The sequence below is a fragment of the Curcuma longa genome, chromosome 15, assembly GCF_044706935.1.
Source record: "Curcuma longa cultivar G26 ecotype Majalengka, Jawa Barat chromosome 15, ITB_CL_G26_1.1, whole genome shotgun sequence".
Taxonomy (NCBI): Eukaryota; Viridiplantae; Streptophyta; class Magnoliopsida; order Zingiberales; family Zingiberaceae; genus Curcuma; species Curcuma longa.
The window spans coordinates 8,157,502-8,181,602 of NC_133875.1; the positions used below are offsets into that span (position 1 = coordinate 8,157,502).

Sequence of the window (24,101 nt, forward strand, 5' to 3'; positions counted from 1 at the left end):
ATGTACCACCAAGTAAAGAATCTTGGTGGTGGAATGAGAAAGTACAGGAAAAAGTGAAGGAAAAACGAATAGCCTATAAGAAATTATATATTTGCAAGAATAAAGAAAATTTAAAAAAAATATACATTAGCTAAGAAAGAGGCTAAAAAAACAGTGAATGGAGCTAAAAATACAACTTTTGAGCAGTTATATCGAAAATTGGATACAAAAGAAGGAGAAAAAGACATTTATAAAATAGCTAAAGTGAGAGAGAGGAAGACAAAAGATATTAGCCAAATAAGATGTATTAAAGATGAATGCAATAGGGTATTAGTAAATGATGGAGAAATAAAAGAGCAGTGGAAAAGGCATTTTCATCAACATTTTAATGAAGGTGTAGGTGATCAACTTAACTTAGGTAATTTAAGCAGGTCAAATGAGTATAGAAATTTAAATTTTTACCGTAGAATTCAAATTTCAGAAGTAGAACAAGCTTTAAACAGAATGAAAAATGGAAAAGCCGTTGGACCAGATGATATCCCGATAGAGGTATGGAAGTGCCTAGGGAAATAAGGTATTGAATGACTTACAAAATTATTTAACATGATATTGAAAACAAAGAAAATGTCAGATCAATGGAGAGTAAGTACTCTAATTCCCTTATATAAGAATAAGGAGGACGTACAAAATTGTGCAAATTATAGGGGCATTAAATTAATGAGTCATACCATGAAACTTTGGGAAAGAGTAATAGAAAAACGATTAAGGAAAGAGACTATGGTCACCGAAAATCAATTTGGGTTTATGCCTGGTAGGTCGACAATAGAAGTTATACATCTTCTCAGACAACTAATTGAAAAGTATCGGAGGCAAAAGCAAGATCTACATATGATATTTGTTGATTTAGAAAAAGCTTATGATAGAGTCCCAAGGGAAATTATATGGAGGATTCTAGAAAAGAGGGGTGTTAGCGTAGTATATATTGACCTAATTAAGGATATGTATGAGGAAGTAACGACTAGAGTGAAGACTTCAGGCGGATTAACTGAAGCATTTCCAATAAAGATAGTGTTACATCAAGGGTCAGCTCTAAGTCCTTATCTTTTTACACTAATCATGGATGAACTTACTGGACACATTCAAGATACCGTACCATGGTGCATGTTGTTTGCAGATGATATTGTATTGGTAGATGAGACACGTGAGGGAGTAAATGCTAAATTAGAATCTTGGCGAGAAACACTAGAAGAGAAAAGTTTTAGGCTTAGTAGAGTAAAGACAGAATATATGGAATTTAAGTTTAGCAATATTGAACGTAATGAGACAAGTATTAAAATAGGAGATGATGAGTTGTCTGGAACTGAGAGTTTTAAATATTTAGGATCATTTTTGCAAGCCGATGGAGGGATTGAGAGAGATATCTTACATAGAATACAAACAGGATGGTTGAAGTGGAGGAGAGCATCAGGTGTTTTATGTGATCGTAAAGTGCCTCTAAAACTTAAAGGAAAGTTCTATAAAACGGCAGTTAGACCTGCCATGTTATATGGCGCTGAATGTTGGGCTATGACTCGAGCACATGAGCAAAAGATGAGAGTTGCGGAGATGAGGATGTTAAGATGGATGTGTGGACATACGAAGATGGACAGAATAAGAAATGAGAGCATTAGAGAGAAAGTTGGAGTTGCATCTATTGAGGAAAAACTCCGTGAGACACGTTTAAGGTGGTACGGACATGTACTTAGACGACCGATAAATGCTCCAGTTAGGCGGTGTGAAACTATGACAAATACGCATATCAAACGAGGGCGAGGTAGACCAAAAAAGACTTGGTTAGCAACAATAAAACAAGATAAAATTTATTTAAATATAAATGATGATATAATAGGAGATAGAGCTCAATGGCGTAAAAGGATCCATATTGCCGACCCCACTTAGTGGGATAAGGCTTGGTTGTTGTTGTTGTTGTTGTTGTATGTTATAGAACATTGACTCTATACTCAAAAACGGTCTTTAGGTCTTTTCGCTCGTGCACAGGCTTTGAACATTATCTATGAAATGATTTTCTAACTAGGTGGATTGCAATGCATTTATCATATTTGTGCAATATACTTCGTATCAAGTTAATTATAAGTCGTTCACTCCACATATATGTGATACATTTTTACTAAGTAAATTGTAGATCATTCGCCCTTTATATATATTTACGATGTAAGTGGATTGTTGATCATTCATCTCACATACATACGATATATTTTTACAAGATGGATTATAAATCATTCACTCTTTATTTATAATGTATTTCGTATTAAATAGATTACAGGTTATTCATCTCATGTATTTATGATTTATTTATGATGGATTCTTCTTTAAACAAATTGCAGGTCCTGTCCTATATAATATGTAGGAATACGTTTTAACTCCTCGAGAAATTAAAAAGAAAATTATTGTGAGGTTAAAAGAGGAACATGTGGAATGATGAAATTAAACCATTTAAAAGAAAAGTTTAAGAGAAATTTGACATAAGACAAGTATAAGAAATTATTACCTTGATTATTTACTATTCTTTTGACTATATCATTTTATATTATGCCCTTATTTTTTTATATTCATTTTGTAATTTTTACTCACTTCTAAAATTTTTTTACCTCCAACTTATTACCATGATGTGTGCATAACAGTAGTAGTTTTTCGAAGGTATATATTTAATTCGTTTAATTAATTTTTATTTATATTTAACTCTGATACTATTACATTTCATACGCGGTGAGAAGTAGCTTCATGACAAATCTAACTCAAACAGGAATCTCGGAGAGCCAAGCTCCTAGCGAGGAGCTGAACTGACCTCAATTTTTCAAGCTCTCCACTTGATGCAATTTCTCAAGCTCTCCATCGAGCTTGGTTATTCCTCAAGTTCTCTACTCAATAACGGTACCAAGTTGACGAGGCCCACAATCTAGATAACAATCCCTCTGCAATCGTCATCACCACTAAATGATTAAAACTGTCATAATTAAATGACAATTAAATCAGGAGAAACAATTAAAATGGTAGAACAATCCTTATTATTTTTTTAAGATCATAATCACGACCTTGGTAAGATTTCTCTTCAGTCTCATACCTATAAATACTTGAATATGTCCAAGACTTATATAGGTTCAATATATCTCCATTTTACAATTGTAATTCTTTGCTTTTGCCTCTACTGCACTTTAGTAATTCAAGCATCAAAGCAGTCTCAAAATAAAATAAAAACTTTAGCATCCTTTAACATGTGCCTCTGTATGTGGAGGTGGGATCTAACCTTCACCTTAACACCTGACCTATTGAGCGCTCACTTCAACATCCACCTCACTTTGCAATAAGAGTGAAATCCATCACACCGCCGATCTCACACGATCGATTTCACGATCATCTGTGAGGAGTTAAATCGATAAATTATAATTGATCACTATGGGGAAGATATTACCTCAGTTTTATCGAGATTCGACTCTTATCCATTGCAATTTCCACCGTGATAACCGACCGGAAGGTCATCAAGTACAATATTATCTCACATTGTTTGGTTAAGAAACTGGTTCTGGTAAAATCTTTAGGCTAGGCATGCTCTGTTAAAAAAAACTGAGTGTACTATCCACACTTGTTTTGACGTAAATGCTTGTATTTTAACATGAAGTTGCTCAAGGAAAGGCATATTGGGGTCATACTTGATGCATATGTTTGATAAACTTCAGCCGTAATCGAGGCTCTTTCGCAGGATCATCGAAAGGCATGTGATTATGTGAAAGAAATCCTGCAAACCAAGCTTTCCAATGATTAACGTAAAGGAAAAAAAAATCAAAGCTGTGAAATATCGAAGCCGTCGATACAATTCAGCTGCATTCAAACAATCAATTGATGGAAAATGTAATGTGTCATTCGCAATATAGCATTTCATGCAATGTCATCTTGCATTATGTTTTAGTTAATTTAAATGTCATTTTCCGTGCCAATTTGAAGAGATGCTGTAATTACAATATGCACATAAAGAAGTCAAATCATTGCATGTAAAACAGTCAAACTTTCATACATTGATATGAAATAGAAGAAACCTCAGCGCCCATCGGAACTAATTTTGGAACCAGGATAAGAGAACAAACGTACAGTATTTTCAAAACTTAGCTGTGCTAGTTCTTCTTCAGATATTTCAAGCAAAGTTGCCACATAATTTAGTACCTGAAAAGACCACATGCATGATTTCTTATGTCGGTCAATTTAAAGTCGCCAAAATCCACTTGTATTAGACTAATATATAACCCATACTTACATTGAGAAGGTTAGCAGGATGATTCAGTGTTTCCTTTGATAATCTTGTTGCTTCTCCAGCTTGATCACTAAACTGGTCACCTGGCTCACCTTTAGAAGTCAAAACTGGTACTGGAATCCAAGAACTAGTGTTTGCAGTCGGCAATCCATCGGGTGAATCTGTCTCGATTAAAATTCTATCTTTTGGTACCTAAACAAAATTCTGGTGGGTCAGAGGGAAACAAATCTAGTTGATTCTTGTTTTAATTAGTAATATTTTAATAAGACTTGCCGATCGCAGCAGTTTCTTTGCTTTCTGTGGCTTCATGGATGTCAGGAATCCAGAAAACGAAAAATATGAACCCAACTTTGCAAACCCAGAAACTGATTCTGCAGATCCCATATATGAGTGCAAAATAACACCTTCGGGGAAAGGGCCAGTGTGTCTGATCATGAAAATTAAAGAATTATTCCTGTTACCAGATAAATAAGTACACATATATTGATGTAGATGCCAAAGGTAAAGTTATTTGAATTTCTTTTTTTGCAGGTATTATCGACATGACAATGTTCCACTTACAAGAAGATCTTAAAATGCCTCATCCTGTTGTAAATTGTGCTTCCTTGAAACAAGTTATGTAGAAAGTTATCAGAGCAAATCGGAGTTGATATCATCTAAACACCATCGCAATTAATTTTGCATCAAAGCCTCCTAGGTTCTCTAATAGATCAAATTATAAAACTTAAAAAACAGCAGATAACTCAATCTATATAATTAAGGCAATCCCTAGCAGTTTGTCTAGGTTGATTTTTGTTTCTGCTATTATATCAATCATAACTATACTTACTACATTTATTGAATTATTTATTGGATTAAAATTCAGTATAACTACCTATCCAACTCAAAGCTATAGGTTTCTGGTTAACCAAGTTCAATTTTGATTATGTTGGTTATTGTCCACAATCTCCATGTTTTCCCTCACAATAAGAATGTGCTTAAAGAAAAAACAAAGAGGACAGCATAATCATGAAAGTTACACTAATTTCTCACAGAAACAACAAAGGGGAGAGACAATCAACATGAGACTCATTATCAGGGTACCCACCATAACCGTAAAGTGGGGTTATGACCAGTAGGAAACATGGAAATTTTCCATGAATCCACTTATGAAAGGTGCCTTTCACCAAGACCCTATCAATTACATTTAAGATAATTGCGACTAGCTACATGCCTGATTTAAAATTTGAGGCTACGAACTGCACAATGAACTGATAAACATTCATCAAGTTCATGAACTTTATGCAAAGGTCTGAGCCATGATAGGCGTCAATAATTCTTTTTGCAATTTGTTGCCTAGAAAATAATTTTATTTCGATAAGAAACAATTTACTTGTGCAGTAAATATTATAGAATAATTGATTGTCTGAAATATTAACATGTTCTCTTTAGCTAAACAGCAAATAATTCATGAGCTTCCAAATTCATCATCTATTGGAGGTAAATAAGGGAGTCAGAATTTTCAATCCTATTTAATACATAATTTAAAGACATTTTAACAGTTCTTTAGGTTGTAGAAAAAATCAATTAGAATCTTTATTGGGATAATTAGAGTTTTCTTGGGATTAACTAAATCTTTATTTTATGAAACAATACCTAATCAAGTTAGGATCCTATGTTCTGATCCATACAAGTTTCTTTGGATTCTCTTGGTGAGAGTTAGTCTCAAAGAGAGTTTCTCTTTGAGATATTTATCTTTGCTCACTCCATCAATTTCCTTCAAGTTCCATGGTGGCAATTTGATTTGTTGTTATGTCAATTGGTACTAGAGCCAAAACCTAGAAATTCAGTATCACTATTACCCCTCCGCTTCCCATCATTCTCAAACTTTGGCATCACCATTATCCCACTACTGCTCTACTTTGATTAGGATCTAACCGAACTCTCATGATCTCTGCACTCTGTTGGTATCATCACCTTCTAACAATCTAACAATGAGCAGCTAAATCACACCAACCTTCCAAGGACACTACTATGACTTGCTATCAATAGAGGTCGTCTGATCAACTATGCAAGTCACCCTCATTTGCATAAGAAAGATCATTTCCTTTTCCGTACATCTGTTTCCTTGTCCAAATTAGATACTTATAATCATCTTCTTTGAAAACCAATGTATTGTGTGCATCTTCCTTGAACATTTGCAAGAACCATTAGAACCTACAAAATTCAGTACTAACATGATACCAAAGTTATGGAAGTCCAGAAATTCAGAACTAAGTTAAACCCTTACAACATGATTTCCAAAAGGTCTCCAAAAGCACGCACACAATGAACGGAAACTGGTTTCTTTAATTCTTTGGCAAGTTGAAGTTGCTGGCTAAAAACATCAACCTAAGAGAAAACGAAGCTAAATACCAGATGAACAAAAAGTTTAATTAAGATCACTACAGTGATAGTACCTGCATGAAACAAGTAAATGATAGATTTTAGAAATCCCCATCAGATTAGTCTACTAATCTACTAAAGACTGAACGAAATACTACCTGTTGTGCGAAATCAATCTGTTTTCCGTGTGAACCTTTATCTAGGCCAATCTACACAATTTCAATCACAAATTCTTAATAGGTATTTGAACAAAAATCATTCAGTTCAGGGGTGGTACACCCTTTTTTTGTGCAATCAGCTAAATGTAAAGTATATATATATATATATATATATATATGGTTCAACATGAGCATTTAAATTGCTGGTACCAAGATCCAGAGTTTACAATTGGCACCAATACTATTATTGAACCGGATGGCAAAATGTTGCATTTAGTTGTGCCAACATAAAATATGATCAAATGCAGTGGGCCCATGCTGAACAATATGAATCAGCCCCAACCTCATATCCCGTTTTGCAATAAGTGACACATGGAACAGATCGATTATAGTAAAGTAATTTGGAAAAAAAGTTTAATATTTGAATATTGGATGATCTAGTAAAGCATGATCCAATACTGATATCTGATAATTAAAAACTGTAATTAGAATGGAGATCACCCAATATTGATATATAAAACAAAAATTTTTAAATAAATTAGAATTTTCATTTGACAAGTTGTTTTAAACAAATTACATATGTACATGTAATTCATTTAAATAAATTACATGTACAAATATTAGGGATAATAGGCTTTAAGTTAGTCTTATTACGAAAAGATCCAGAGGCTTCTTGTCCACACATAGCCACCAATTGAAAGCTTCATTTTTCAAGTGATTGTCCATTATTTTATAGTCAAAAGCCTTATGTACTCATAATTGCCAATCAAAATTGATCATTGGCATCCAGTTGTGTTAGCCTAAGGGCTACAACTATGTGCTGCGCAACATAATGCAGCATTCCTTATCACGGTTGTCTTCGTGGATTAAGGTTCATCTAACACCACAATCAAAACAAATTTTGCAATCATACTAAAATATGTCAGGTACATTAGAGTAAAAAATTTCACCTGACCAAGGTGGTTAAGCTTAAACTATCTTTGATGGAAACTCAGTAATCAAAGCTGACGCTCCATAGCTGAATCTTCTTTGTCAATATTTCAAATCTACTCAGAATTACCACTAGACCATGTTGATCAAATTGTAAAAAGTTGAGATCGTGCTAGATAATTGTTACTTATTACTTGAGTTGGCAATATTGGAAAATTGTTTTGTTTGCATCAACAGGGAAATGGGTGCTTATCTTAGAACATTGGAAATACTAATCACTGAGTTTGATGTACTATCTCCCTTTACCACTGATGTTGACAAATTATAATTGTAGTGAGTGAACATTTTTCGAATACTGTCTACATTGTATTCATGAAGACTTGAAGCAATTATAACAATGACTTTTGGAAGAATTTGTATGCTATTCCTCCTTTTTTTTTCATTCATCTACAATAAACTCAGTATTTAGTGAATCAGCCCATGTAAAGCACACTTCAATTCCTAAATTTATTTGATTTTTTGGTAGGGTCTCATAAAGCAAAGGTGGATAAAGGAATCATGGTGGTGTAGTAGGTCCCAGTGGTCATTGATGAAGTTCCTAATGCAATCACCTCAATCATTCTCATGCAATTGACTGGGTTAGACATGAGAAACATCAAGTAGCTGACATTATTCAAGCTCAGACACAAACAGCAAACCTAGGAGAACATAACCAGTTTGGAGAGGTATGTAACATCTCAACTTCTTGGATCTTCAATACTGGAATCACATGTCATATGATTCATTTATTTTATTTATATTATATGTTCAAGGTCTCAGACCATCATTAACTTTGCTCAAACATATTTCAAAGGCAATTGGTATGGAATTTTAATTATATTTGCATTTAATAATTGCAATTAGTCATACTGTTTGCATTTTCCCAAATGTCCTCAACATAGTTTTGATCAATCAACTTAGACAGGTCTAAAAGGAATACATTAGACAATATATGGTTGAGTTATAAGGATGGTGTAACATGAGTTATGCGGGCATATATATGGTCTCATTAAAATTAGTCTCCAGGCTCCAATATTCTTCCCCAAAAGGCCTCTTATCAATACATACATATCACAATTTAGGCCATAATAGTTGGATCTAGGAATCCTGCAACCACAGAGTTAATCTACTTGCAATTCCTACTATTATCCTGCCTAAACTTATGCATGAAAAAGTGCATAAATAACTGAAACCAAACACACAGAGCCCTAACCAACGCTCTGATACCATTGATGGGAAAGTCTTGAAAAACCGTTCCGGTAGATTCTTGCAGAACAAAAATTTTCCCGGAAACGATCTCAAGTTGCCCTCATAGTCGATCAAACGAAGTTTGATCGACTCGTTTAGATCATTGGGCTCTTGTGTTTGGTTTACAGGATCCAATATGAAAAGCATAATTTAATTAACGCGGAAACATTAAATTATACCTTTCTTCGGACTGTTGCGAAGGATGTAGATGACCTCTTGATCTTCTGCTGTATTCCTCTCCTCTTCTCGAACGTTGTGTGGGCAACGATCCTTCGAGAATTTCTCCACCAGAATTCTCCTCTCCGATGGCTAGCTAAGCTTTCCTTCCTTCTCTTTGTCTGGAGAAAAGAGAAGAAGAAGAAGAAGGGGTTGGCTGCCGAGAGAGTCTCGGCCACCAAAGCTTTAATCTCGTGTCATCTTCAACCCTTGGCAAGCCCCTTCTTTTATAGCCTAGCCATCCCATAAATATGGTATAATTTGAGCCATAAACATGGTATGATTGAATCCTAAACATGGTATGATTTAGATCAATCAATTCGGAGATTTTGGCAAGATTTCGGAAGTTTCCAATTCGAACCGAGGTGTTTAATCGATCAAACAATCGATTAAACATCGCTACTTTTTCCTCATTAACACTGGTAATCGATCAGGTGATCGATTACCAGGCTGGTAATCGATCAACTGATCGATTACCAGTCGATCTCCCACGAGGCTTGGTAATCGATCAGCTGATCGATTACCAAGGTGTGTAATCGATCAGCTGATCGATTACACAGCCTTGTATGGGTTCGAATGCCTGGTTTCTTCACGAATTCTTCCAAGGTGGACTTGAGGATTTCTAGAGGCTACAGTAGGGACCTAGAGGAGGAATTGGTTTTGGTCTCCTGATGGGTTTAAGCTTCCCATGTTCTTTACCGAACACACAGCTTAAGTCCATCAATAATAACTCATTCCACTAGAGAGTTATTATTGCACTACCGCACCAATCCCATATTATAATATGGGCTCCTTCTTACTATCAGTACATTAGTCTCCCTGTGTTTAAGATATCGTATGTCCGTCAATTAAATGAGTTACTGACAACTCGAATTTAATCAACTTCTAATCCAAGAGTAGTACCACTCAACCTTATTATCATGCGGACAAGGTCCACCTGCAGGGTTTACATGATAATCCTTATGAGCTCCTCAAGGGGACATCATCAGCCTAGATTATAGGACACAGTTTCCTTCTATAATCAACAACACACCATGTACATAATACTACTTCCCAACTCATCGGGCCTATTGATCTATCGATCTAAATCTCACCCTTTGATGAATTAAAGAAGTACATACTAAGCACATGTGTTTGTTATTATATCGGGATTAAGAGCATGTACATCTATAGTAACAGAGGTTTAGTTCGATTATATAGTCAGTATAAATCGAACAATCCTCAGATGGTCCTGTTCAATACACACTTAGTGTACTAGTGTAATTCTATAGTCAAGACAGACTAAGACCAAATTACACTACAACCACTCCAATGGTTTGTCCAATCCATCTTGGTTGTGAACACTGTTTATAATCTATAAGGAACTGATAACATGGTCTTCTGTGTGTGACTCCGCACACCATGTTTATCTACAATATAGATTAAATGGACACTTGCACAAAATATTGCAAATGTTTATTGACACAAATGTGATTCTTATTTCAGAATGTTTATTTACATAGCTAGGATTCTGGTATACATGGTCAACTCGGAATGATTTCAAATGAAAATCTATGTACTCGTTTATTGCTCTAAATATATCCATACTCCCAAACAACAATGTAATATGCTATATTAAGAGTAATAATTTTTTCAACTAGATTCAAGCATAAAAATAATATCAAAAGACTCATTATTAGGGCCATTACGATTATACTTACTGGCCGACACCACAAATTAGTTCATTAACATGTTAAAACCAAGACTATTTTACAAAAATACTCATCTGATAGTTCCTCAAATATCAATTTACAATAAGAATTCAATACCAACATAGATTAAGATAAAATATTTCTCAAATAAAAAATAAGATCATTTTATAACAAATCAAATATCAATTTACAAAAGATAAATAACAATAGATCTCAAGTTGATAGTTTCCTTTTCTTTCACACAATAATATCACATCTTATATACAATATGCATGATATTCCTAATTAAATGCATGCTTGAACAACGTTTAGCATCTTGTGTTGCAATTTTTCTTTTTATACTTTTAACTTCTTATCTAAATAGGGATGATAAGGTGATATAAATCCACTTCCAATCTTTCCTTTTTTTTAATTTACCGTCTATAAACTTAGACAAAATAATTAGTTTCTTGAAGTACATGCTCAAGTTCAATTTGCATCTCTTTATACAATTGGTTAATTTCTAGTTGTCTTGATTCTAGACCTCTTGCTTCAGATTCTTTCAAGTATCTTTAGTCTTTTGCAAGAAAATATAAATATTTTACAAATAACAATTAAAGAGATTCAGGTTAATTCATAAGAAAAAGGAAAAGTTTCTCAAACACACAAGTTAATACTTGACACTCACTCCAAAAGAGCATCTCATCAACATCAAGTCACTATCTTTGTCTTTGTAAGTGATGGCATATTCATATCCATTGCAACATTCTTTTCTTGATACTTCTCCTATAAAAAATATGGGAATTAATGATTTATAATAATAATTATTGAGAAATATAAACACATATCAATTTATGGTAGCAACAATTAAGGCATGCTTGCTTACATAGGGAAAATCATTTTAACATGATATCCAAGGCCTCCCTAAGCTCCTTGTACCCCCTTGTAAACCTTGAGGTCAATTATCCTCAAGTAAGTAGCCCCATTGATGCTAACATTCACAAACAACCAAGCGGTGTCTACCTCCATCTTTGCCTTCAGTTACACTTTAGCATTTCATCAAACAACTACCAATCAAAAAAATAAAACCACCTTAAAACACATAAATTTCATATCTTTAATTTGAAATAGAAAATTTACTTCACCACTAGGAACTACACATCAAAAATTTACTTTGCCCTAAACCCTAATATCCTATGATCGAAGTTGCCCTTTGGCGAAGAATCGACGAAGTTGGTCTCATCCTCTGGAAGCGCTCATTTTTCGCCCCTCATGATCGGCTTCTCCAATGCATCAGAGCTTGATAGACCAAGCTGCATTTTGATGTCCTTGATGTAGCTCGTCACGACTTTCATGTCGTTCGTTTTCTTCCTAATCTCGATCAGAAACACTACTAATTCCGAGAGCCCAACACAAATTGATCAAAAGTTATTGCCTTGATTTCAAACTGTCATCAACTTACTGTATCTCTTTGCGTCATTGGGGCGAGGCGAAGAAGATGATAGAGGAAACTCATCGAGACGGAGATTAAGGAGGACTGAGAGATTAGATTTTTTTAACAAAAAAAGTAACGCATTTATAGTAAAAATGAAGAACAATATTAAGAAAAAGAGAATGGGAAGAGATAAATGATTTGATCAATTCGAAAATGGAGTATGTATTTTGGATAATATGCAAAATCAAGTATGTTGTTCGGGAAAATACCATTTTTATAGTATCATACATTATATATATATATATATATATATATATATATATATATATATATATATATATATATATATATATATATATATAACTTTATATCATTTTAAAAATTTTAAAATTTATTATATTCATAACTTATAAATAATTTTAATCAAAATTATTATAATTTTTATTTTTATTTTATTTTTTAAAATAAAATTAGCCTATTGCTAAATTTATATAATAATTATAATTTGTTTTTTATTATTTTTAAAAATAAATTAATTTATAAAATACTTTTAGTGAAAATTGGTATATGAATTGCATGCACATAATATGTTTAGGGTTGAATTTGAATTTTTCTTTTTCTTTTTTATAAATGAGTGAGGCTGTGAGGGTATACAGTTTTAGTGGATTTATAATATAAATTTAATATAAAAAATTAGATAAAAGGCCCATTATAAATGACTTTGTTCTCCAAGTCTTCTCCCACCATGATTCCATTACGTCTCATCGTAATCATGCCTACAATCTAAACATAATTAGTCGTTGTACCTTCTAATTAACTTAATTGAATTTATTTTTCATTTAATTATCGTGGACAGCCGTCGCACAGCCTGACAGAATATTTTCCGCCGATGCATGTAAAGGTTCCGCTCCCCTTTGCAATCATTTCCGACTTAACTGATAATGCGACACAATAGATGATAGAAATCAGTCAAATATATAATCGAGTGTGACGAATGATTAAACCTAATCTTAATACCTATTTAAACTATAGCTAATCGTTCAATTTTTTAAAATGCTAATCATTTCCTGTTCCTTTCTTTCATTAGTTAACGTTTTCTTCCTTTCTATATAAGTAACAGAGGAAAACTTCAGTTGATAAGATCGAGGAATGAGCCACGGCAGGAGTGGGCTTCCGGTGAGAGCATGGTCGGCAGTGAAACGCGTGGCGGTGAGGGTTGCCGGATCTTATGACTTCCCGGCGCCCTCGCCGGTGGATGATGATGGCGAAGAAGCATGCGAGGCGGGTGACGTGGTCAGGGCTGTCGATGAGGATGAAAAGGGCCGTCGGCACAGCGAGGATGCCCCGGCCGGCCAGTTACGACTACGACAGTTATGCCCAGAATTTTGACGACGGTGGGTGGAAGGAGGAGGAGGACTTTTCGCGGAGTCGGTCCTTCGCGTACGCGTATAGGTTCGGGCAGTCTGCTCGCCTGGTCACTTAAACTTGAATATTGAAACTTTTCCATTTAATGTAGATTTTCTTCTTGTATCGGTTTATAAGTGAAGGATGGTGTTAACTGTATTATATATTTTGGATATCGAGATGCTTTTTTCCCTCTCTTTTTGTTTAGATTAATAATCTTACTGGGTGGAAAGCTAGGCGTCATCTGATACGAAAGTAAGCGAAGGACTAGTGACTTCCTATCATACTAGTAATTATTAATATAGGTAAGTTAGTTACAACAAGCAACAACAGCTCCATCAAAAGTCTACTTAACAGCTGAATTACCAACAATAATACCATGATAAGAAAACTAACTTAGAGATAGTCACTACAAGCAGCAGAAGTTCTAACCAGAAATACTATCATGGTAAATAAAAGTGAATTAAAGATAACTGACAAAGCTTGGCGTCATTTGATAGTAGAAAGCTACATTAAGGCTTTAACTAGGATCCTAAAGGATCAATTTGTATGCAATTGGTTTCATCTTATTGAGCATCAATATGACTTTGCCCCTCTTCCTACTTTTAGCCTTTTAATCCTTAGATGACAAAAATATATATGTTAGTAGAAGCTCTGGAGTCAATTAGTGAATTACCGACAAGGATGATTTCATATCATAGTCAAGGTATGTGTTTTGTTTGAATGGTGGCGGTATGAGTTAAAAGAACTCGAAGCAGGACACAATCGCATATTCAACAACAAAAACCGAGTTTATTGCTGCATCTGATGCAACAAAGGAGACTGTTTGGATCCGGAAGTTCATCACTGAACTTAGAGTGGTTCCTAGCATAGCGGACCCTATAGACCTCTATTGTGATAACAATAGAGCTATTGCACAGGCTAAGGAACCTCGCTCTCATAATCGGACTAAAACATACTACGGTGCTTCCATCTCATTCGAAAGATCATCGATAAAGGAGAGGTGAGGATATGTAGAGTACCGACGGATGCTAATATCGCAGATCCTTTGAATTAAGGCTTTGACATAGAGAAAGCATAATGGTCATACTGGGTATTACACTATAAAAAAAATTGATTCTGCAACGAATTTTACAACGAATTCTGTTACAGAATTCGTTGCAAAATTTTTTTTAACGAATCTTGCAACAAATCTAAATTCGTTGCGAATAACTCGTCGCAAATATTAGCAACGAAAATTTATCTTTCGTTGCAAATTAGAAACGACTTTAGCAACGAATAATAGATTCGTTGCGAATTTCCAACGAATCCGTTCATTGCCAATTTGCAACAAATAGAAGTTCGTTGCTAATTTGCAACGAATCTGTTCGTTGTCAATTTGCAACGAAAGTTCGTTGCTAATTTGCAACGAATCTGTTCGTTGCAAATTTGCAACGAATAGTTTCGTTGTTAATTGGCAACGAACAGATTCGTTGCAAATTGGCAACGAACAGATTCGTTGCAAATTGGCAACGACTTTAGCGACGAATAGGATTTTTTGTTGCAGAATTTCGATATACTGATTACGATAGAATTGCGACGAATACATTTTCGTCGCAAAATTCATTGCTAATTTGGTTTTCGTCGTAAAATTCGTTGCTACCTCCTATTTTTTTTCATTCATCTACAATAAACTCAGTATTTAGTGAATCAGCCCATGTAAAGCACACTTCAATTCCTAAATTTATTTGATTTTTTGGTAGGGTGTCATAAAGCAAAGGTGGTCAAAGGAATCATGGTGGCATAGTAGGTCCCTGTGGTCATTGATGAAGTTCCTAATGCAATCACCTCAATCATTCTCATGCAATTGACTGGGTTAGACATGAGAAACATCAAGTAGCTGACATTATTCAAGCTCAGACACAAACAGCAAACCTAGGAGAACATAACCAGTTTGGAGAGGTATGTACCATCTCAACTTATTGGATCTTCAATACTGGAATCACATGTCATATGATTCATTTATTTTATTTATATTATATGTTCAAGGTCTCAGACCATCATTAACTTTGCTCAAACATATTCAAAGGCAATTGGTATGGCCTAGTCTCTTCTTTAGTTTGCAATTGTCATACTGTTTACATTTTCCCAAATGTCCTCAACATAGTTTTGATCAATCAACTTAAAGGTTTAAAAGCATATATAGACAATATATGGTTGAGTTATAGGATGGTGTAACATGAGTTATGTGGGCATATATATGGTCTCATTAAAATAATATCCAATATCAATTTCCCTCTTATGTAAGAGCATAGCCCATCCAAAAAAAATTACAACGTGATGATTAACATTAAAAAGTATTGAATGTTCTAAATGCTAATATGCATAAATATATTTTTTACTCAACTTGCGAATTAGATTGCTCAATAGCTTTGATTGATTTATTTATTTTTTCTGTTGTTCAAAATTGATAGTCAGATGAATGATCGACATAAGGCACAAGTATCTCTGTTTGGTAAAGTTAGATTCTTTCATCCCTCAAGGCGAAACTCCTAGTGCTCTTTTGCAAGATCCCTTCCACTAAGCTTGCGCTCTATCTGGTGAACCAGGTGGGAATCATGGCAAAGCTTGATAAGGCAAGGAAGGCAAAGATCATGCAAGTGGAGCTTAATCCTATGGATTAGGCAGAGATCGAGGTAGAGATCAAGCCGATGAAGATCAATCAGGTAAAGAAAGGAAGGAATAGAAGAAATAAAAATAATTTTCCTCAACGTGCAGTCAAATAGTGAATCTTTTGACCAAAGGAAGGGACCGTTTGTTTTAGGTCATAATCTGCAGCAAAGATTGATCCTGTAGCTTTATGTAGACTTATAATGGTGTGAGCCAAGTTGGGATCTCCAATCATATTCAGTTAGTCAGGGGTGAGTCTCAGTCGACTGTGATGTTCAATTGATTTGAGAGTTGACTGAACTAAGAGTTTGAAGAACAGAACATTGTTGTTTGAGCTCTAGACGATTGGAACTGGCTCCAGTAGATTATCAAGCTAGTCGTTGACTAGAGATTGGTTATGATTAGAAGTGGGCAAAATAAAATTGTTGCATCCTTTCTTATAAAAGCTATTGGGGAGCTTGACATGAATCTATTGAAGTGGACTAGAAAGTCTTCGATTGCCATCTCTACATTGTTTAAGGTCTCTAAAAGTTTCAAAAAGGTTGAATGGATCAACTCAATCACCTTGGTAATTTCTTTCTTATTTAGCTTTATATTTATTGTATCGAGTAAGAAGAGATCACTTGTAAACATCCTAAGCATGGATTGTAAAAGGTTTATCCTATTACCTCTTGTAAAGGAACAATTTATAGTAGAATTTTATGGTGTTGACTCACTAGACAATTCATATGCCGTTGAGTCGGATACATTAAGTGTGTTAGTATCAATATTATTGTAGTTTATTTTTATTCTTATTTCCAATGCATTTTTATATGACTCAAATTGTTATATACACACAAGCACATGCACACTAACATGGTTGATTTGTCTTTGGCTTGCAAGAAAAAGATATTTTTATTTGAAAGTCACCACCTATTCACCCTTTTCTAGTCGGACTAGCTCGTATCCGAACCATCATCACTGTTCTCGACAGATAGTAGCTTCTATCCGAACCATCATCACGGTTAACCGGCGGTTCGGAGCCGTTGGAGGCTTTTTTTTCTTTTTTTTTTTGATTTTTTTTTCAACGGATGAGATCATTTGACCGTTTTTTGATCAATGGCTATGATTTAGTGTCCGTTATGATCCAAATTCTATAAATAGGGAGCTCATTTCATCATTTTTCACACACTTCTCTACTCTCTAACTCTCATTCTCAACTTCGTAAGTTCGCGTTCTTTCGTTTCCGAGCTCCGACTCCATCTTTCGACTACAATGGAAGGAGGCCACGGTGGAAGTTCTTCACATCGATCTCGGAGGGGGAAAGAAATAACGCACGAGGATCCCATCATCCAATCCACCGACGATGAGATCGAGGCCCAACACCTTCCGATGCCCGAAACACAAGGAAGTAATGATGCAATTACTACTAAGGTTCGGGAACCTCCTCCTCTTAAATCTACTATTTTTACAAAACATTTTGAGAAAGTCACTCTTCCATCGGGAGAAATGCGTGCAAAATGCAAGCATTGTAATGCTTCCTACAAATTCCAAGCCGGCGGGGCGGCGGCTATGGGTCGTTAAAACGACATGTAGAAACGAAGCACCCGACAGAATATGGACTTGATTTATCTCAAACACAATTATCTAGATTTTCTACCGGTAGTAGTACTGATTCTGGTTTATTTTTATATTCTGATAATAAATTAAGAGAATCATTAGCTAAATTTGTTTTCGTAGAACATTTGTCTTTTAGTTTTGGATCTAAATGCACATTTGAAGATTTTTGTAAAGAATCTCTTAATCCTAGTGTTAAACGTGTTCCTAGGACTACACTTACCCGTACAATTAAAAAATTAGTAAAACAAGGAAAAAAGAATTTAATTGATGAATTTAGTAAATTAAATAATAAAGTTTCTTTATGTGTCGATATTTGGAGCGATCATTGGCAAACTCATTCCTATATGGGTGTGACTTGCCATTGGATTGATAGCTCTTGGATCCTCCAAAAACGGTTGATAGCTCATAGAGTTTTTGATGAATCACATACTGCTCATAACATTGCACAATTATTATGTTTAATTTTAGAAGAATATGGATTAACTCATAAAATATTTTCAATATCATTAGATAATGCTAGTTCTAATACCGCTTCTATAGATGAATTAAAATTTGTTTGTCAACCTGTTATTGATGGTTTATTTTTTCATATTCGTTGTGTTTGTCATGTTTTAAATTTATGTGTTCAAGATGGATTAAGACTTTTAGAAAATTATATTAAACCAATTAGAATTGCAATTTCTTATTTATGGTCTCATCCATCTATGATGAAACAATGGGGTAGATTTTGTAGAGCTAATGGAATGAGACCTAAAAAATTTCCACGTGATGTGGTGGTCACAGCGAAGATTTCGATATTTTGAAGTGGTGGTCACAGAAGGCTTCAGGTTTTCCCGTTCTCTCGGTAATTGCCAAAGAAATTTTAGCATGTCCAGTGTCAACTGTTGCTGTGGAGCAGACATTCAGTGTCGGCGACAACATATTAGATGAACGACGATCAACTGTCTCCCGACTCATTGGAAGTCCAAGCATTACTCGACGATTGGACCAGAGCCGAGAAGAGAATCCAAGGAATGCAACTTTCAGAAGACGAAGTTGAAGAATTTGATACGGAAGGAACGAATACGACGGGAGGAACGAGAGGAAATGGAAGTGAGTGAATGAGTGATGTAAAAGGGTAAAAATGTAAAAGAACTACGTGGGCTTTGATTCCCCTATACCCTAAGGGGATACGTAGGCAACTTAATAAGTGCAAGCCCTTTTTTCAATAAATTTTAAATTTAATAAATTTTAAATTTTAATTTTTTTAATATAATAATCTCGAACCGTGGCGAACCGTGAACCGACGGTTCCGAACCGTGAACCGTAACCGTCTTGGGCGGTTAAGGTTAAGGGTCGACCTGCCATGAACCATCGAACCGGCGGTTCCGAACCGTGGTCGGGTCTACCTAGATGTGAGAGTTGATAGAGTTGTGAGAATGGTCGAGATGGACAATATGCTACTAACTAGGAAATGTGAATATAGTCATAACAAAATGAGTCAAATAATCTGTCACGAGGTAAATGTCATGAATGTTTGAAAATAAAATAATTTGGTACTAACTTACGTTGACTTAGACCCGACCACGTAGGGCTGGGTCGGTACGGTATACCGAATTTTGCATACGATACCGTATACCGTACCAAAAATTTCGGCATAAAAAAATCTATACCGTTACCATACCGAAAATTCGGTATACCGGAATTTCGGTATACCGAAAATTCGGTATATCGAATATACCAAATTTTTGGTATATTACACCGAAAATACTGAAAATTTTGGTATACTGATAATTTCGGTACGGTATTATACCGAAAATGTTGGTATACCGAAATATCGAAAAATAATAATTTCATACCGATACCGATACCGAAAAATACTTCCTATTGTTACATTCATTTCCCGTTTGCTTACCTTAGTGTATCAATTCCATCAGTTAGCAAATATTGCTCATGTGAAGAGATAGACAGCCTTCAAAGTCAGTTTATCTACTTTGACCCTGAGTGTCATCGTCATCAACTTCCGGATGTATATAAATAATCAACCTTTAGTTACAGTAAAACTATCTACTATATAACCTTAAACCACTGAACAATTTCAACCATTAGTTTTGACTTGCAGCAATCTTATAAAACCAAGAAAGGAGCATCCATACCTCACCCACGGAAGCGGCTGGCGTCGTGCTGAGGAATTCTCTCAATGACCTGAACCAATTTGGGGATCTCTCTGCAACAAACCTATTTGATGCATGGATCAGAACTATCTATCAACGTCAAAGAAGAATTTGAAAAGAAAGACGAGGAGTGCAATGAAATTTCTCACCAGGGGTGAAGACCAAAGCAGGGAATTATGCTAGGGTACTCCTCCCCCATCTGCTTGACGATGTGCCAGTCCGCCTATACGAGGAACGAACGTAACAAGCAAAACGCCCCAAACACCAAGAAAAGAAGCAAGGCGTGGAATTGAAAACAAAGAACTCTTGATGGATCAATGGAAGGACGAGATACGGGCACCTCGGAGACGCCATTGACGGCAAACCGCTGGACGCCGGAGTCTAGGGCTGTACGGATGAGGTGGGGAGCAACGGTCGCGATTCTTCGATCTTGGAGGTGGCAGTGGGCATCGAACAGCCTCAAGGCTCCCGCTCGGCGGCCGACGCCGCTCATCCTCTGACCCGCCGTGGAAGTGGCGAAAACCTTGTTCCGATCCGGGTTCGAGCGAGAAGAACGAACTGTTACTGGGTCATGGATTGGGTTTGTAGTCCACCTTTAATTTTGGGCCTGCAAGGCTGCTCATGCATGATGCGGGTCCCGCTGAACGGGCCTGAGGTGTCAGCAGGAACCTACTGGGCAGCAGCTGGGTATCCATGATACGGGTCCGTGTGAGAAAGCTAGATTTTCATTATGTTCATTGTTACGAAGTGGGTGTTATAATGGGCCTCCTGGGCCGAGGATGGCATACTTCGTGACGTCATCCAGTTGAATCGGTCTAGGCGTACGTGACGTTAGCCAGTTGAACCGGCCTAAGGAATGTGGATGTTATTCGCTCAAGCATGTTGTTGTTTTTCTTCAGTAAAAAATAGAATTTATTATTTTAACAGTTTTATATGGTCAACTTTCACCTGTAAAATAAATTAAGAATATACAATTGATCACTACAAAATTGCTCCTTAAAATTAGTATTCTTTATGTTCATCATTAAGATTGAGGTAGAGCACAAGGGCAATTATGTAGAGGTGGAGGTCAATCAAGAAGAGGAGATGAGTTGAGGATTAAAATAGGGCTAAAGCCCAATCAAGGTTAAGGAGATGAGATTGAGAAAATGAAGTTCAATCGGGTCCGTGTGAGAAAGCTAGATTTTTATGATTTTCTTTGTTACGAAGTGGGTGTTATAATGGGCCTCCTGGGCCGATAATGGCATAGTTTGTGACGTTACCCAATTGAACCGGCCTAGGCGTAAATGACATTAGTCAGTTGAACCAACGGTGTTCAAAAAGGTAGAATTCGTTATTCTAATGATTTCACATGATTAATTTCATGATCATTTATGAGAAAATAAATCAAAAAGTTATAATTGGTCACTACGGAGAGAGTATTACTTCGATTTTATTGAGATTCGATCCTTATTCACTTCAATAAATTTATCCTGTAATAGTCAATTCAATTATGTCCTTCGCCCGAGCAAATTGTTGTTCCTCAAAGTTAGTGTTCTTTACCCTCATCATCAAGATTGAGATAGAGCAAAGGACAATTATGTAGCTGTGTTGAGGATTAAAATAGGGCCAAAGCTCAATTACGGTTAAGGAGATGAGATTGAGAAAATGAAGTTCAATCGAGTAGAGAAGGAGGATTGAGATCAAGTAAAGTTCAAACAAAACAAAAGAGGAAAATTGAGATCGAGGTAGGGATTAATTGGGTGGAAGAAAGAGGTTAAGATTGAGATCCATTTGAACATGAAATATTTTCTTTGCACATAGCAACACAATGGGAAATTTTTAATTTTTCTTGTAAACACTTTTTGGACAAACAAAGTATTTAACAAAAGACAAATAGGCTCCAAATCTATATAATAAGAGACTAGAAGTACACGGGAGATTTGATAAACTCATAATAATTGACATAGTGAACAAATAAAGATATGATTCTCATCTAAAAGATAGATATTATTTTCCATTAAAAAATATAATTATATTAAGTTAAAATATATCTATTATTTGAGATCCTAACATCTTTTTATAACTTATAACATGAACTATTTTTTATAAAATAAAATACCTTTTCTAATAAAATCATAATTATCCTATTAAAACTTGACTATCTCCATAAAATAACTTTTAAAAATTTTAATAAATGAAGCAGAGATGACTTTTTAACTACATAAATTATTGCTGATTTATTTCTTCAAACATTCCCTTTTTATGTCGTTTGTTTATTTTATTAAGTGAAAAGTTGGAATAGTTGTGAAGCAAAGACATCTTTTTAGCTAAATTGAGTAGTTGTATTTTTTTATATCAATATATTTTCTTATTTGCATTATTCTTTTCCATAAGCAATTGATTTTTCTTCTTGAATCTAAGTGTAAGGAATAATTAGTTTAGTAACTTAGACTAGTAGGCTAAGAAGGTTGTGTCACTTATGGGAGTGTAGAAGCAAGGGCGGAGGCAAGGAATACGTTACTGAGGTTGTAGCTCGAGTAACATTTTTTTTTTTTAGAGTTAACAATTGATTTCTTCTATTAATAATAATCTAAACCCATTTTTTTAAATATATAGCCAGGTTTAAGGAAAGAAAACGTCTGTTTTAACGAAAGTTGCAGAAAGAAACTTAAAAAATAAAATACCTAACCCTCACACGATTTTTGCTTCCGCCGTAATTTTTCTTTCTCCTCACTCGCCCGATCGCCCGACCTAACCCTCACACGATTTTTTCTTCCACCACAATTTCTTCTTCCTCCTCACCCGCCCGACTACCTCCACCGCGATTTCTTCTTCCTCCTCACTTGCTCGATCGCCCGACCTAACCCTCACGCAATTTTTCTTCCGCCATAACTTCTTCTTCCTCCTCACTTGCTCGATCGCCCGACCTAACCCTCACGCAATTTTTCTTCCGCCATAACTTCTTTTTCCTCCTCACCCGCCCGACTGCCTCCACCTTGATTTCTTCTTCCTCCTCACTTGCCTAACCGCCCCAACCTAACCCTCACACTATTTTTCTTCCACCGTGATTTCTTCTTCCTCCTCATTGCTCGACCACCCTATTTCTTCTTATACTCTGTTTGGATGGGGTGAGAGAAAGTTCATTAACGAAAGAGGAAGGGAAGGGAAAGAAGGGAAAGGGAGGAGAAGTAAAATATTTATGCTCCCCTTGTTTGAAAAAATAGAAGGTTCATTAACGTAATATGTGTTACCTTATTTGAGAGAAAAGGAAGGGGAATGAATATTAAATATATAAAGTTACAAAATATTCTCACTTCTTAAAAAAGATAATGTATGTAGAGGATAGATGAGAAACTATAAAATTCTATCAATATTGCATGTAAAAATTGAGATACAAAAAGTCCTAAAATAGACAATACATGCTCTTTGGATAAGTCTCTATTCTGGAAAAGAAGAAGAAGAAGAAGATTAGGATTATCTGTCTCTGTCCTCTTGAATCTTGTCCTTGAAAAGATTTACGACGAGGGTTGAATAGAATACCGACGTCGTAAAGTGTGACAGGTTGGACATTGAAATGACGACGCGCGTTGTGTGAGAAAGCGACGGTGCAAAAATAAAATATCTAAATAGATGAGTTAATTTAAAAATTAATATTTTAAAATAGGGATAAAATTAAAATAAAATATTTTTGAATTTCCCTTTCTCCCTTCCTTACACTTCAAATGGAGTGTAAAAATTATAATGATTCATGAGTAACAAGAGTAAAACTTACCTTTCTCTCTTTTTTTCCCCTCCTTAACTCATTTCATCCCAAAAAGGATCACAATTCATCTTCTCCTTATTTATCCTTCTTCCCCCTTCCGACCTCCTCCCAAACAAAACATTACTCTTCACGAGGGAGCAACCGACGCCCGACAATGCCTTCTGCCGCTAGTGAAGCCCGACGCTGCCCCTGTTGCTCTCAGCCGCTGC

General features: G+C 35.4%; 1 protein-coding gene across 1 annotated transcript; it reads right to left on the minus strand.

Annotated features, from left to right (window-relative positions):
• Window positions 1–3,126: 3,126 nt before the first annotated feature.
• LOC141846298 (uncharacterized) lies at window positions 3,127–20,693 on the minus strand. Its single transcript, XM_074734309.1, has 9 exons — window positions 20,488–20,693; window positions 20,297–20,370; window positions 20,130–20,211; window positions 6,805–6,855; window positions 6,552–6,652; window positions 4,556–4,709; window positions 4,286–4,474; window positions 4,123–4,194; window positions 3,127–3,772 (listed from the first exon to the last, which is right to left on the minus strand). Exons 1-9 carry the CDS (start codon window positions 20,638–20,640, stop codon window positions 3,710–3,712), a joined length of 939 nt encoding a protein of 312 aa, XP_074590410.1. The 5' UTR covers window positions 20,641–20,693; the 3' UTR covers window positions 3,127–3,709.
• Between the last annotated feature and the right edge of the window lie 3,408 nt (window positions 20,694–24,101).